The sequence below is a fragment of the Quercus lobata genome, chromosome 6 (assembly GCF_001633185.2).
Source record: "Quercus lobata isolate SW786 chromosome 6, ValleyOak3.0 Primary Assembly, whole genome shotgun sequence".
NCBI classification, from domain to species: Eukaryota; Viridiplantae; Streptophyta; class Magnoliopsida; order Fagales; family Fagaceae; genus Quercus; species Quercus lobata.
Genome location: NC_044909.1, coordinates 6,338,072 through 6,352,482, shown reverse-complemented (window position 1 = coordinate 6,352,482; position 14,411 = coordinate 6,338,072). Strand labels below are relative to the sequence as shown.

At 33.2% G+C, this 14,411-nt stretch overlaps 1 protein-coding gene across 1 annotated transcript; it reads left to right on the top strand.

Annotated features, from left to right (window-relative positions):
* Positions 1-5,355: 5,355 nt before the first annotated feature.
* On the top strand, positions 5,356-5,973 carry LOC115949729 (protein DMP2-like). Its single transcript, XM_031067018.1, has one exon. The coding sequence runs from the start codon at positions 5,356-5,358 to the stop codon at positions 5,971-5,973; it is 618 nt and encodes a 205-aa protein (XP_030922878.1).
* The last annotated feature ends 8,438 nt before the right edge of the window (positions 5,974-14,411 follow it).

Sequence of the window (14,411 nt, the reverse complement as noted above, 5' to 3'; positions counted from 1 at the left end):
TAATTGAATACATGATAGGCGAGAGAAGAGAGTAAAATCACGTTGTACACTGAGTGCCATGAATAAATTTTCCCATTATAAATGGCTGATGCTTGGCAGCCAAAAAAAACCCATATACTTGCAGCATTGCATGTTTTCCTATTGCAGCCTGGAATCTTGGTTGCATCTTGATCTCAATATCAATTGTTATTTTCATTAGCAATAACAGTAATTATGGACAGAAGATCCCTAATTAAAACTTATCCTTGCATTATTGATGCTTTTATTGCACTTGAAACTAGCCATTGGATTTATTTCAGTGGTTGAAGATGCTAATTCTGGTGCATTGAAAGGGAGAGACAAGCACTCTTTGAGTTCAAAAAAGGCCTTGTTGATGATTATGATAGACTCTCTTCATGGGGCCGGAGCCAAGATGAAAAGAGAGAATTGCTGCAAGTGGAAATGAGTTCATTGCAGCAAGCAAACAGGCCACGTACTTGAGCTTGATCTGGGGTGATTCTGAAAAAACACAGGCTTTGCAAGGTAACATTAGTTCTTCACTACTTGACTTGCATCATTTGAGTTCTTTGAACCTCAGTTAAAATGATTTCAGTGAGTCAAATCCTAGAATTTATTGGTTCTTTAACTTAAAATACCTCTATTTCTTTGAGGCTCAGTTTGGACACCTTTCGAATTTGGAGTCTATAGTTCTCAGTGAAAATAATTTCAATTGTGTTAGAAACCTTCAGTGGCTCCCTCATTTGTCTTCTTTAAAACAACTTGGACTAAATTCAGTTGTTAGGACATATGTGGATATTGTTAGAGACATGTGTTATGTAATATTGGCTAATCTTTTGACAAAACGCACTTGTAATTGGATAGATCTATGATGAGTTTATTACTTTAAGGAACAAAAGTTCAAGTCTAGTATTGAAGTCATGCAAATCTATCCAAGAAACAAGTGAAGAAATGTTGTTTATTAAATCTTGACAGATAGCTCAACAGATAATATCTATCGAGGTTTAATGCTTGTGCTCAACAGCTGCTTGACAAAAACAGTATCTATCAAGAATTACGAAATTCAGATTTCCAAATCTGTTTTTACGCATATCCAAGTGTATTTGTGTAGAGTTTCTTTTCTCACAAACCTAGACATATATAAGGATTATTTTAAAGGCCGTCAAATGTGATGCAAAGTGATGCAACTAAATGCAAATTGATTGTGCATGCAAATTGTAACTGAAGACAGAATTTGCCCTAGTTCATCATATTCCTTATAGAAGTTGCTGCATCTTTGCGCCAAAGGTTTTGTAACTAAGGAGCTTCTTGATCTTCATTATTTAGATGAATTGAAAAAATTTGCAACCAACATCTTTCTCAAGTTGGTGTGTTAATCATGTATTTGGATCCATGCATCGATTGGTTAATCACGTACTTGGAGTCATGTATTGAAATGAGAGATTGTCACTACATTGCAAGTCCAATTGGGTATTGGAGTAAGGATTCAACTGTAAGTTGGTCTTAGATACTGAGATTCTTTTTACTTGTAACTGTTTATTTTGATAATAGTGGATTCTCGGAAGTGGTGACCTTAAATTCATCCGGTTGGATTTTGCCTTGGTGATTTTTCTCATTCGTAAACAAATTACCTGTATCAAATTTATTTTCCGCTGCATTTAACTTAGTTGATGATTTGTTTGTGCTACCATGCTTATTGCAGGTGATTGAATCTAATTAATTTCATTTGGCTAAATTAATTTATTAAGTTACCAAAGGAGTCAATACATTCTTGGCATATCAAGTAATCGTCTCCCTTATTTAACAAAATTGAGCTTGAGTTCATGTGATCTTCCTCCAACCTCTCTCTCAATTCATACCCGTTTCAACTATTTGAAATCTCTTACTGCTCTTGATCTCTTACTGCCAACTTGAAGGTAGCATACCAAAATCCTTGGGAAATATTTGTACTTTAAGTTCATTGTCCCTGTCGGACAATAAGCTAAGTGGACAACTATTTGAGCTTATCAATAACTTGTCTTGGTGTGCAAAAAACTCACTGGAGATGTTGAATTTATCACTGAATGATCATATCATGGGATCGGTGCCTGAATTTTCAACATTTCCATCATCAAAAGAAATATATCTTGCATACAACAATATAGTCATCATGCATGTCATGCATCTTTCGCAAATTGTTCGTACTAATTAAGCAGATGTCTTAAATTTCCAAGTGATTATTGACTTGCTAGATGTTGGGAAAAGATAAAAGAAAACTCCAGTGGTGGTTGGAAATTGGACAGGCTTTGCTGTTTATAGTATTCTCTTGAAAAGTACAAACTTGCCTATGAATGAGATCATGCAAGAGTGTGGAAGAAAGCTTTCTTGGCAAAGGTAAAAAAACTTTGTGGACATACCTCTAGCTTCAACTCTTTAATTTGTAGTTTGAACTATGAAGTTGTGCTGCATGGTTAGCTAGGTTTTCCTGGTGGAACTTACTTAGGTAATCAATCTAATCCATCTAATTAACATAGAAAATAACCTTTCTTGTTCAACTTAAATATGTATATATAATGTACGTTGTATTTTTTTTTTTTTTTTTGGCAAAGTCCGTAATGTATATATGTACTTGCATGCTACCGTATAGCATCATATTTAAAAAGTCAAATTCAAATCACAGCAACTCTTGTCCAAAATAGAATTGTTTGGCTTAAACAACATAATTGGACTAGCACAATATTGTAGCTGATCAACCTTATTGCTAATAGATATATTTGTCTATCATTTTCAGGAAACCCCTCCATGGTTCAAATTCTCTCCACATTTGTAGAAAATATATCTCTGACAAGCATGTTGAACATGAGATAAGTCTAAATAAAACAAGAAATAGATTAGACGCCAATTTGATGAACTATTTTAGTCATTTGTAGATATGACTTATGAGAGAAAGCAACGATTATTGAACATAACATATATAATGGCACTTGGCGTCCTGGACATGCATAAATTCACCACCCATTTCTTCTGGATAATGAACACTTCATACAACTAATTAAGTATGAAAATTAATGTTGATTATTTGACCAGGAAAATAACGAAATAGAGCATTACGTAAATTGAATAGACTGTCCTAATCAATTTGCACCTATAAGAATATGAGGGTAAGGTAATTAATGTGTACTAAAACAACATATATATAAATTTTAAAAATTTCGTGTACGAAGTATGGGCCAGAGGCGCCTATTTTTTAATATATATTTTTTGTTAGTATAAAGAAGAAATTACATAGGTTTCCCCCACACGCTTTATGAAGGTACGTATATGCTTAGACAAAGCTTTGGATATCATTCTTTAAATAAAATTTATATAAAATAACTGCATGCTTGGTCAATCAATATTGATTTAGCTAGAGAGCTCCAAGTGACACTTTCACCACCTGAGTGGTGGGGATTATATGTTTGAAGTACTGTTTATAAGTGTAACAGAATAAATTCTAAAAGCTTCGATACTGAGAGACAATGTTGAATATAAAATTAATTTGAAAAATATTAACTAAATATAATGCAAATTAAACACAATTGATATTGGGAATTAAAAATTTTCCTTTCTTATAACAATTATACATGCAACACCTACCGCATTCATACTTACTTGTAATCTATATGTGTAAATTAGACATGGCAAAATAGGTTAGAATTTTCCAACCCGACCCGACCCAACTCAAACCTGATTTTTTGGCCTGAAACAAAAATGCATTGACCCGTGACCCGACTTGTGTTTTTTGTGGGTCAACCCAACCTACGACCCGAGCCATTTTTAAAACTTTTTTTTTTGTAAAAAAATAATAAAATTAAGACAATATTGGTTTAATCGTTTGTTATGAGCATTAAGAAAACAATTGAGACATTTACATAACTGCATGCAAATGAATTGAAGATGAAAGGTTGAGCATTCTGTAATGAGTAAAGATTTTTAAATATTAAATAATAAAGTACATGTCAAGATAATTTGGTTACAGTAAAGTTAAAAATATAAATTTAAAATTGTAGACGTGTGAGAAACATTCATAAATGTGAAAATAGTGAAGCCAAAGTATCAAATTAACATAAATTATAAATGCTTAGACCTATTTTTTTTAATTAATTTATGTCCAAAATAAACGACTTTTCAAAATAAATTATGATATTTTCTAGAGTGTGTGTTGTTTAACAATGAAATGATATTCATAAAGAGACCATATATAAATAAGTAAATAATCAAACTTTAATGTATATTTTCAAATTGAAATAGGGTGCCAACTACTATTGATAATAAATTATAAAATTAATTTTCAAGATTGTAAATTTCTTATATGTTTTTATTCTTTGTCAAATAAGTTATCCAATAAGTCATTTGTAATTTTCTTTTATATTTTGAGATGTTGATATTGTGTAGACATAAAACTTGTGTTTTTGTTTTACTTATCTTTGTATTATTTTGTTTTAGTTCGCAATGTTGGGATTTGTATAATTTTAAAATTATTGAATAAGTATTAATAAGTTTAACTGAGTTCATTCTTGATATAAGTAGTGAATTCAAAGTAATGCATTTTATATCAAATAATTTGTTACATGACTTTCCAAATGGCAAATACATGTTATTTTTCTTTATTAAAAAAAAAAAGTCATGAAAAATACGGGTCAACTCGACCCACAACCCGATTGACCCAAACTGATTTTTAACCCACTTAAAATGACCCATTTTTAACCTGTAACCCATTTGACCTGCAACCCGATCGACCCAACTTAAATTTGACTCAACCCGTCGATTTGCCATGTCTAGTGTAAATACCACATACATATTTTCATCCTGAGAAAATAATCTCTTATACTCATTTTACATCCATTTGTTTATACAATATCCATAATTAATGCACTAATTATACATATTTTAAAAGTGTAGACATGAAAAAAGTGGATGTGAGAGATAAAAGCCCCTTTCATCTTATATATTACAAATCAACTAAGTGTATGTAACACTATTCTTCTCATGTCATATAAGTGTGTAATCTTCAGCAATAAATAAATAAATGAAAGTGTGTAATTGTAAACTTTACATAGACTTGAATGCGATTTAGCATGTATCCATAACACAATACTTTTTGCCGCCCATGAACTCACCCTAGGTATTCCCACAAGTAAAGGCAAACCTAGCTACCCAACTCTCTCTTCAAGTTTAGGCAGACCAAATCATGAAAGCTCTCTCTAGTCTCTATATCAGCTTAATTGCTCTATAAATACCCCAAAAGTTAATTGCTACTTACAACTTCCATAACCCAAAAAACAAACACTATTCTTAAACCCATCCCTTATAATATATCCCACACCAAAACATTCCCAAATGGGTGCCTCAAAGTCCAAGCAATTCTCTCAGTTGTCTCAGACAACAATCAAAGACAAAACACTATCAGGGCTAGGCAACCTCAATAGGCTCCTCCCAACTGGTACAGTCTTCTTGTACCAATTCCTCAGCCCTGTCCTATCCAACAATGGCCACTGTACTACAACCATCTACAAGTACCTCACAGCCATTCTTGTCGCTGTGTGCGGCTTTTCTTGCTTCTTTTCTTTATTCACTGATAGTTACGTTGGAGATGATGGGAAAACTCACTATGGAGTTGTAACATCGAAGGGCCTTTGGACCTCGGAAGACTCTAAGAACGTGGACTTGTCGGTCTATAAGCTTTGGTTTAGGGACTTTGTTCATGGTCTTTTTGCACTGACTGTGTTTGGGGTTCTAGTGCTTTTGGACCAAAAAACTGTGGGTTGCTTCTATCCGGTGTCTGATTCGTCGGAGAAGACTTTGTTCAAGGTGCTTCCTCCAGCTGTTGGCGTGGTTTCTAGTGGGCTTTTCATGTTCTTCCCCAACAACCGCCATGGAATTGGATACCCTTCAAGTACTGACTCTTCACAGGTTTCCAAGTCTGGTGGTAGCGAAGTATCCTTGACGAAAGCCTAAGCAAGTTTGAGTGTGGTTTCTTTGGGTTTTTTCTTATTCTGAATTTGTTGCCCTATATTCATGTTTCCGTGTTGTATATACGCGTATGTATATATGTTCGTTGGCCCTTTTATGCCAAGTTGCACTGCGTGTACTTTTTTCCCTTCTTTCTGGTTCAATTCGTGAAAGAAATTAGGTCTCAAAGGGCCGGGAAGGATATTTCCTTATAGTGGACGTACGTAGAAATCATGTTTGATAGTGAAAGAAAATGGTTTGAAATATCACACATGTTAGTACTTTTCTCTCCTTTTCTCTATTTATATATGGGTTGGGCTCCTGCTGTAACTTTAATTATCGGTGTATCAAAATGAACAAAAGTATAAAAGAAATCCATTAAAAAAAATTCTAGGGACAAAGAAATCAATACTAGCATCCTTTTACCTCTTTTTTCACATATATTAAATATTGCACTAATTTCTTATCTTCTATATTAACTGACATATATATATATATATATATATATTTTTTGTCATATTTAACAATTTTAATTACATAATATTAAAATGCTATGACAGCTTGTTATTAGAAACATGTTGACAACTAGAGACTATTAGTCGTAACCCGTGCTATGCACGGGAAAATTTGACAATTTTATTTTAATTATTATACATATTTGTTTTCTTTATTAAGTACTAATAAATTAAAAAATATCTATTAATTTCATATTAACATGATATAATATTATATATGTTATCTGTATAGTATATATGAACAAATAAATCAAGGTTAATAGTAACTTGAGGGTTATTTCATAGGTTCATATAACAATTTTCACATTAAAATTGCAACAATATAACAACAAAAACTCACATACAAATAAATACGAAAATAATTTGTTTATGCTTGTGTACTTCCACTTCTCATAAATGAAAATCTCCATTACTGTATACAGTTGTATCTCTATATTGCTGAATGTACAGAGGGATTGTATTTTTGTATGATGTAGTCTCATTTTTCATCTCAAGATAAAGTTAAACATGGCCCTAAACAGCAACAAAAAGTTGTTTTTAGGCCCTTAGCAGTGTTCTTTCTTTTCCATGGTATACTCCCAAAAGTATAGCTAATATGCCTTGAAAAAGAAAATAACTTATAATCTTCCTTGACAATAACAAACAATAAAAAAGATCTCCTTATGAAAAGGTCCACTTAACAAAATAATAATCATATTCTTTAGTTTCACTAATCCACAGTTGAAGAAAAGTGAGGTTTTAATATTAGAAAAAAAAATACACTTTCCACTTGTTTCTTTCTTCACCCTTTTAACAAAATCCTCCATCTTATAATTGATGCAAACATAAGCTCCACGATCCTTGCAAACACAATCATAAATATATTATACATGGAGGTACCATATATCATACATAGTTGTTAATACTATCATCAATCACATATATTGTCTAACTTCTCTTATCATAGATATTTCAATTTTTTTTTTTGGGGGGGGGGGGAATTAAAAGAGCTACAATGGCAACCTTCTAGGCTGGACCATGTTGTCCTTTATTTTATGGTTGTAGTCAATAAAAATCAATATTAAGCAAGCAAGAATTTTAGTTCAAGTTGATCAAATGATGCGCATGAAGAGTGGCAGAAAAACATCTTTGAATGTAAAATAGGATTCCACTCATCATATCATAACTTAAAGATTACTTCCAAACAGCTCTATTAGAGACTTGCAGTAGAATTTAACTTGCATTTTCTTTATGCCTAACATCATAAAGAGGAAAACATGACTTAATATACAAAGAAAACAGAAACTTGGGAAGAGAACAACTTTTTGATAAAATAGTATTAAAATTACTACAACTTGAATCCACCCAAAAAATTACACCCATGACAAACTAAACACTTTACAATTGAACAGATATAGCATAGCCTCCTCTAATAATACTTTGCCACTAAACACCCTTGCATTTTTCTAAATCCAAATATATACATAGGCAGCCCAAGCCAACTTGAATAATGAGGAATTACGTTTAGGATGTAACCAACTGATTTGAGGACTAATTTGTACATGATTTTTGACATCTGACATGATTTATATCAATTTATAAACCAATAACCCACAAATTGGAATAAAAAATAAAAAATTATTAATTTCAAGAAAATTTCTAAAATTAGAATGTAGCATAAAACCAAGAATGCACAATCCAAACATAAATCAAAAGGTGTGGGAATGAACACATTAGATGGTCCAAATAATTATATTTCCACTATTTAAAACCAAGACAGCATATCCCCAGTCTGCATAATGCAAAAATACACACCTCAGGTACAATGTCTAAGATATTTATGATTATTGCGATACATAAAAGTAAATAAACATAAATACAGAACTTAGTGGGTCATCATCAAATAGTTTATGATAGTTCATCTATACTATAATCCCAGTACCTGTATAGGCTTGTAAACTAACATAAGTGCAAAAATGTCAAGTAAAACCAATTGCTCTTAGAGGCCTTTTGTCAAACACTTAGCATATATAACCAAGAAATAGAACTTGGTTAATCTAGAGGTGTTGTAATAGAGGGAAGCAATATTTCTAGTACCTAAAGAATATTTAGAATAATGGAATATACAAATTAGAAACATATTGATGCCTCCTATTAGAAGCAAGCCTTCCAACATTATTTCTTCATTGGACCAAGTATGGCTTGATCACTTTTTAGCTCAGATACAATGTGAAGTAAAAAAGTGTGACTTGTTCTAAACCCTTTCGAAATACATTTAGGGGATATATGGGTGTTCAACATTCTATAGCAAATCATATAGTTATCTCCAATTCATTATCATTGAAGGATGAGGATTCATTAGCAATTATGTTGAAAACAAAGAATGAATGAAAGATAATTTTGGGCTGAGATCTTCATTATTTACATCAAAAGAAGAATTGCTAAGCATGAAAAGCCATAAAGTGTTGGCTTCAAGGAGATTTATATGCTTATACAACAGTGGCGGTGCACAACAGAAAAGGCTAACTGTTATAATAGTGCTTTTTTTTGCTTTGTTTCTGCTTCTCTATTTCACCAATAGACATGATCTCTATTTCAAGTAATTCAGCCTCAACATTGCAAGTGAAGGTTGTGGCCAACCCTAGGAGTATATTGCAAGGAGTAAGGGAATCAATTAAGATAGGCCATTCAGTTGCACACTCTATTGTCTCTGCATCTTTGTACTACATCAACCCCTCTAATTCACAAAGCCTAAAATTGTGAATTAGAGATTATTAAACAAAAAAAAAAAAAAAAAAACAGTGAAAATATATATGAGAGCGTGAAAGTTTGAATTTTTTTTGCTTCTTCCTCCCCAAACAAAAAAACAAAAAATAATAAAAGCGAGAGCCTAGAGACTACAGTAAACTAAACCAAACAACTGTATTCAGCTCATTCTTATTTCTTACGTCAAAAAGGAAAAACAACAATCCTTCTTATTTGTTTCTTTCTCAGCAACCAAACAGAGAAAGCACAATCGGAAAACTGACCTGGTTAGCTCAACCGAGGAACTACTCTTTCACTTTTCACTCCGATCTTCTACGAAAAAAAAAAAATCAAAGCGTGTAAAACACTACTTTCTAACCAAACAAAACTTAAACAAAGAAAATAGAAAAACAAACAGAGAGAGAGAGATAGAGAGAGAAACCTTTGGTTTAGGGCTTTGGGTCGAGGTGAGGTCCGATGAGCAAAAACCCTTCACAAATCCGAAAATCAAAATCAGTAAAATTGCAGAGAAATTAGACCCAAATTCATTCTCAACGAAAAATTTTAAATTTGCAGAGAAATTCCCAAACTCTAATGTTAATGCACAAATCCACCATAAATGAATCATAAAAAAATCATACCTATCGAATTTTGAATTTATCTGTAAATCAAAGGGCTCACAAATCAGTGCCTACACAGAAACCTAAAAGAGAAAAAAAGAATCCAAATTTACAAAGGGAAGGAAACCACATTAAAATTGCAATAATATAACAACAAAAACCACTATCAGAAATCGAACTGAGAAATTTTAGGGCAATACTCACTTGGATGTGCGGAAACTAGAGAGGGACTTTCCCATTGATCCAAGATGGTTTGTTCTTGAAGAGGTATTGTGAGGCAGCCTAGAGAGAAGAAGGTTAGAGAGAGACGGTTGATTATTAAATTTGGGTTCCAAGGGAGGCGAGAAGAGAAGGTTTTAGGGAAGTATTGGTTTTAGAGAAGAGAGAGGAGAAGAAGATGGTGTTAGGTATTCTTTTCAGAGTTGGGTTTTGGGGAGAAGGGTAGAGAAATAGAGAAAAAGGATTCAGAGTTGGCTTTGTGGAAAAATTTGACTACGGTCAGTGTGGGTATCGGGTTTGCTTTTCACGTTTGTGGAAAAAAATTTTGGTTGCTTATTATTATTATTTTTTTAATTTAATTAATACTGATGTGAAAAATTGTGGAAGCTCCAAAAGTTTCGGTTTTATATATATATATATATATATATATATATAGATTAGAAACATGTTGTTTACCAAAAAAAAAAAGACTATTAGAAACATGTTGACAACTAGAGATAGATTACTCCAGGCTACAAAGGATAACTATGTTGCGAATTCGCTCTGCGGAGCTTACGTGGAAGCAAAAGCCGTTAATTTTTTAATGTACATTTACAAAAAGAATCTAGAGGAAAAGCATGGGATGGATCTTGTCACTAGGCCTATGTATATTGAGATGTAGTGATTTGGACTATTTAACAGTTTTAAGAAAAATTGTTAGAATTACAATTTTTGTCATAATTTGCTTATGTGATGAGTTGTAAGTGATGTGATAAAAATGGTAGATCCATATGAGTCAACCACTCTACTACTCCCAACTTGCCTAATGAATAAATTGTAGCTAAAATTGTGGTCATAACATTGCTCTTTTAAGGGTTAGTCTGTGCATGCATGTATGCTTGGTAGCCCTCCTTGGTCCTCCTCAGGCCTGTTTATTTATTTATTAATTTTCCAATAAAGGACATGTCATAACTGAGGAAGACCTTGTTTTAGCTATAAAATAGGAGGTCAGGGCATGTTTAGCGTCTAATAGAGTAATAGCGGTAATAGTAATTTAATATTTATAGAATCTTTTGCAGGAAAATGGAGTGTTTCTAGGCTATGCAGAAGAAATAAGTTGAGAACTCATGCAATACCTAGGGTATTATACGGGTTGTAATAGTTCTCAATAATTAAGATTGAAACTTAAAAAATTAACTTTCAACCTCAACCCTTAAATTAAAAAAAAAAGGTTTTAAAAAAAATGACCAATTTGGTCCTTAAACACTAACGCCGTGTAATTCCGTTTGTTCACTCTAACACAATGTAATACCAAGCACAACCAAATGTTTTAAAAAAATGAGCAATTTGGTCCTTAAATACTAACGCCGTGTAATTTCGTTTGTTCACTCTCTCCTAAACAAATTTTCAGCTCATTTATTCATTCCATTTCTTCACTCTCTTCACCCTAAACATAAACCCTCTCTCTCACTCATTCTCAAGCCCAAACCATCCAAAGGATATACACGGCCATGTATTTAAGAAACATTCAAAAAAATCTCACTAAACCAGTGTATCCATTTTCCAAAACCATACACAATTTCATTTGGAAATTTTTTTTACAGAACATTCAAAAAAGAAAGGGATAATTACACTTTGCCCACCTGTGGTTTGCCTCTAATTCTATGTACCGACCCGTGGTTTTAATTTTGACACTTTACCTACCTGTGATTCTCACCGTGAGTGTGTCGTAACCCACCTCTGTTAAAATTAAGGGTAAATAGGTATTTTTGTACAAATTTTATGTCTCTCTCCTCCCAAAACAAAAAATAGCACAAAAATGCAAGAGAAAGAAGATCAAAAAGTGGTATTTGTCTCTCTTTCCCTTCATACAAATCTTGAACATGATGAACATAACCCCCCCCAAAAAAAAAAAAAACCCAGATCAACCTATCACTGACTTAATGAAACATCTACAAAAAATCATTAAACTTTAAGATTAGCATGTCACAACTCTTTAAAATCAACACATCAGATTTTAATTTTATTTTAGTGTTAAAAAATTTTAAAAATTCATATCTGAACACCAATCTCAACATCGCATCAATGCACTGCACTTGTCTCCAGCGAGATCTCAACACCGGAATAATCATAGCTCCGTGCAAATTATATTTCTCCAATTGTCTTACTCTTTATGTACCCTTTTTTTTTCTAGGTTAATTTCTGTATCCAATTGATTTCATTATTGTATTATTTTATTTGCTGGATTAGTGGATTTGGTGATGCGTTTTATAGTGAAGCTAATTATTCTAACTTGCTTTTCCAAACAGATTTTGAACAATTTAATAATCATCAAACTCAGTCATTCCCAAAATCTAAGAAACACCCTAAATCTCATAGGGATTCCAAATTTGCAGAAAATATATTTGAAGGTTGTACAAATTTGATTGAGGTTCACTCATCCATTGCTGTCCTCAAAAGGCTTATTTTTATGGATCTGAAAGATTGCATTCGTCTTAGAAGTCTTCCCAGCAAGATTGAAACAGAATCTCTTGAGATTCTTATTCTTTCTGGTTGCTCCAATGTCAAGGTGATTCCAGACTTTGCAGAAAACATGCAACAGTTTTTTTTTTTTTTTTTTTTTTTTTTTTTTGAGGTAATAGAATAGAAATATTTTTGAATGAAGAAAGCAGTATACAAAATAAGTATATAAGCCCTATTTAGGCACATCCGAAATAGGGGAAGTTTTAACCCCTAATTACAAATATCACAACAAGCCTAAGAAATGAGCTTCAACATGAGACATCTGATTAGCTCTCTCCACTGTTCCTTTGTGCGTTGTTGAGGTTTTGGTATTCCTGCAAGAACCCAACAACCCTTGCCAAGATGGCTTTGGGATGGGGTCGAACTCTCTCAAAATATACTCTATTCCGTGCATTCCAAATTCCCCAAGACACCACTGCCCATATTTCTAGTTTCTCCATAGAGAGTCTCTGTACCAACGTTTTGAACAATAGGAAGAAGTCATTGGCTTCGTTTTGGCATTTCTGGATTTTCCCCGGACATAAAGTGAGCTTTATTTAAATGGGACTGCAATAAAGGAGCCACCTTCGTCAATTGAGCATTTGACTGGTCTTACAGTAGTGGATTTGAGCCATTGCAAAAATCTTTTGTATCTTCCACGCACCATCATTAGATTGGAGTCTCTTAGAGAACTCTATGTTTTTGGAGTTTCAAAATTAGCAAAATTTGAAGATCATGAGACTGCCTCCACCCATGAACCTGAAATTGAGCTAATTTCTTCAAAAACACCAGTGTCCTCCCATGCACATGAAACGAAAGATGTGGAGATTTCTTCCGGAGCAGAAACTGAGAGTGTGTTTTTCAACTTAAAGGAGAAAGTCAGATATCTAAATTGACAATGCATGTTAAGGAGCCAATTGAGCATATGAGAAGGAAAATATGATATTTATAGTGGTTGATTTAGGTTTGATTTTTCTGGACATATGTTCTCATAGAAGTTATTAAGTAATAAAAAATCCTAACTTTTTGATCTGTTTTGTGTTTTGATTTTGAAAGAAAACGTGTTAGAGTAACGGTAGACAAGGAGGTGGGTTATGGAGTAGTAACGGATTGAACCTCGAGTGGGTAACGGATTGAACCTCGAGTGGGTAAAGTGTCAAAATTGAAACCACGGGTAGGCAAGTCAAATTGGAGGCAAACCACAGGTTGGTAAAGTGTAATTATCCCAAAAAGAAAAAAAACACAAAAATCTCACTGCATCAAAAAATTAGACCAAGATCAACCCAATTAATTTCAACATCACACAAGACAGTCAAACATGATCAGCTCAACGAACCAATTATCAAACATCACACCTCAAATAGACCCAAATAAATAAATCAATCAATCAAAACAAAACTCAGACCCACAACGGTGAGCATTGTGTGACCCAACAACCACCGTTCACCACAACACCACCTATCACTACCTACTCATCCTCCTCAAACCCAAACGATTCCAACTGTTAGGACATATATGATTCACTTGTTAAGAACATATGTAACTATTTTATGTAATTGGTATATCCTTTGACAAAACGCACTTTACTTGTATTTAGGTAGATTTAGGATATGTCTAAATACTTCAAGAAACTATGTTTCAAGATCAAGTATTGAAGCCTTCGAGTCTGTCCAAGAAAACAAGCGAAAAGTGCAGAGTTACTAAAACTCGATAGCTAGCATATGTCGAGGTTTAAGAAGCTGTTTCAGCCTCGTGGCTCAACAGCGAGCTCGACAGATGCTCGATAGCTTCTATTTGTCGAGGTTTAAAGAAACAAAAATTATGTTCTGTTTTTCTTGGAATCTGTGAATGTGTCTTTGGGCCTTCTTTTCTCCTAACCCTAAAC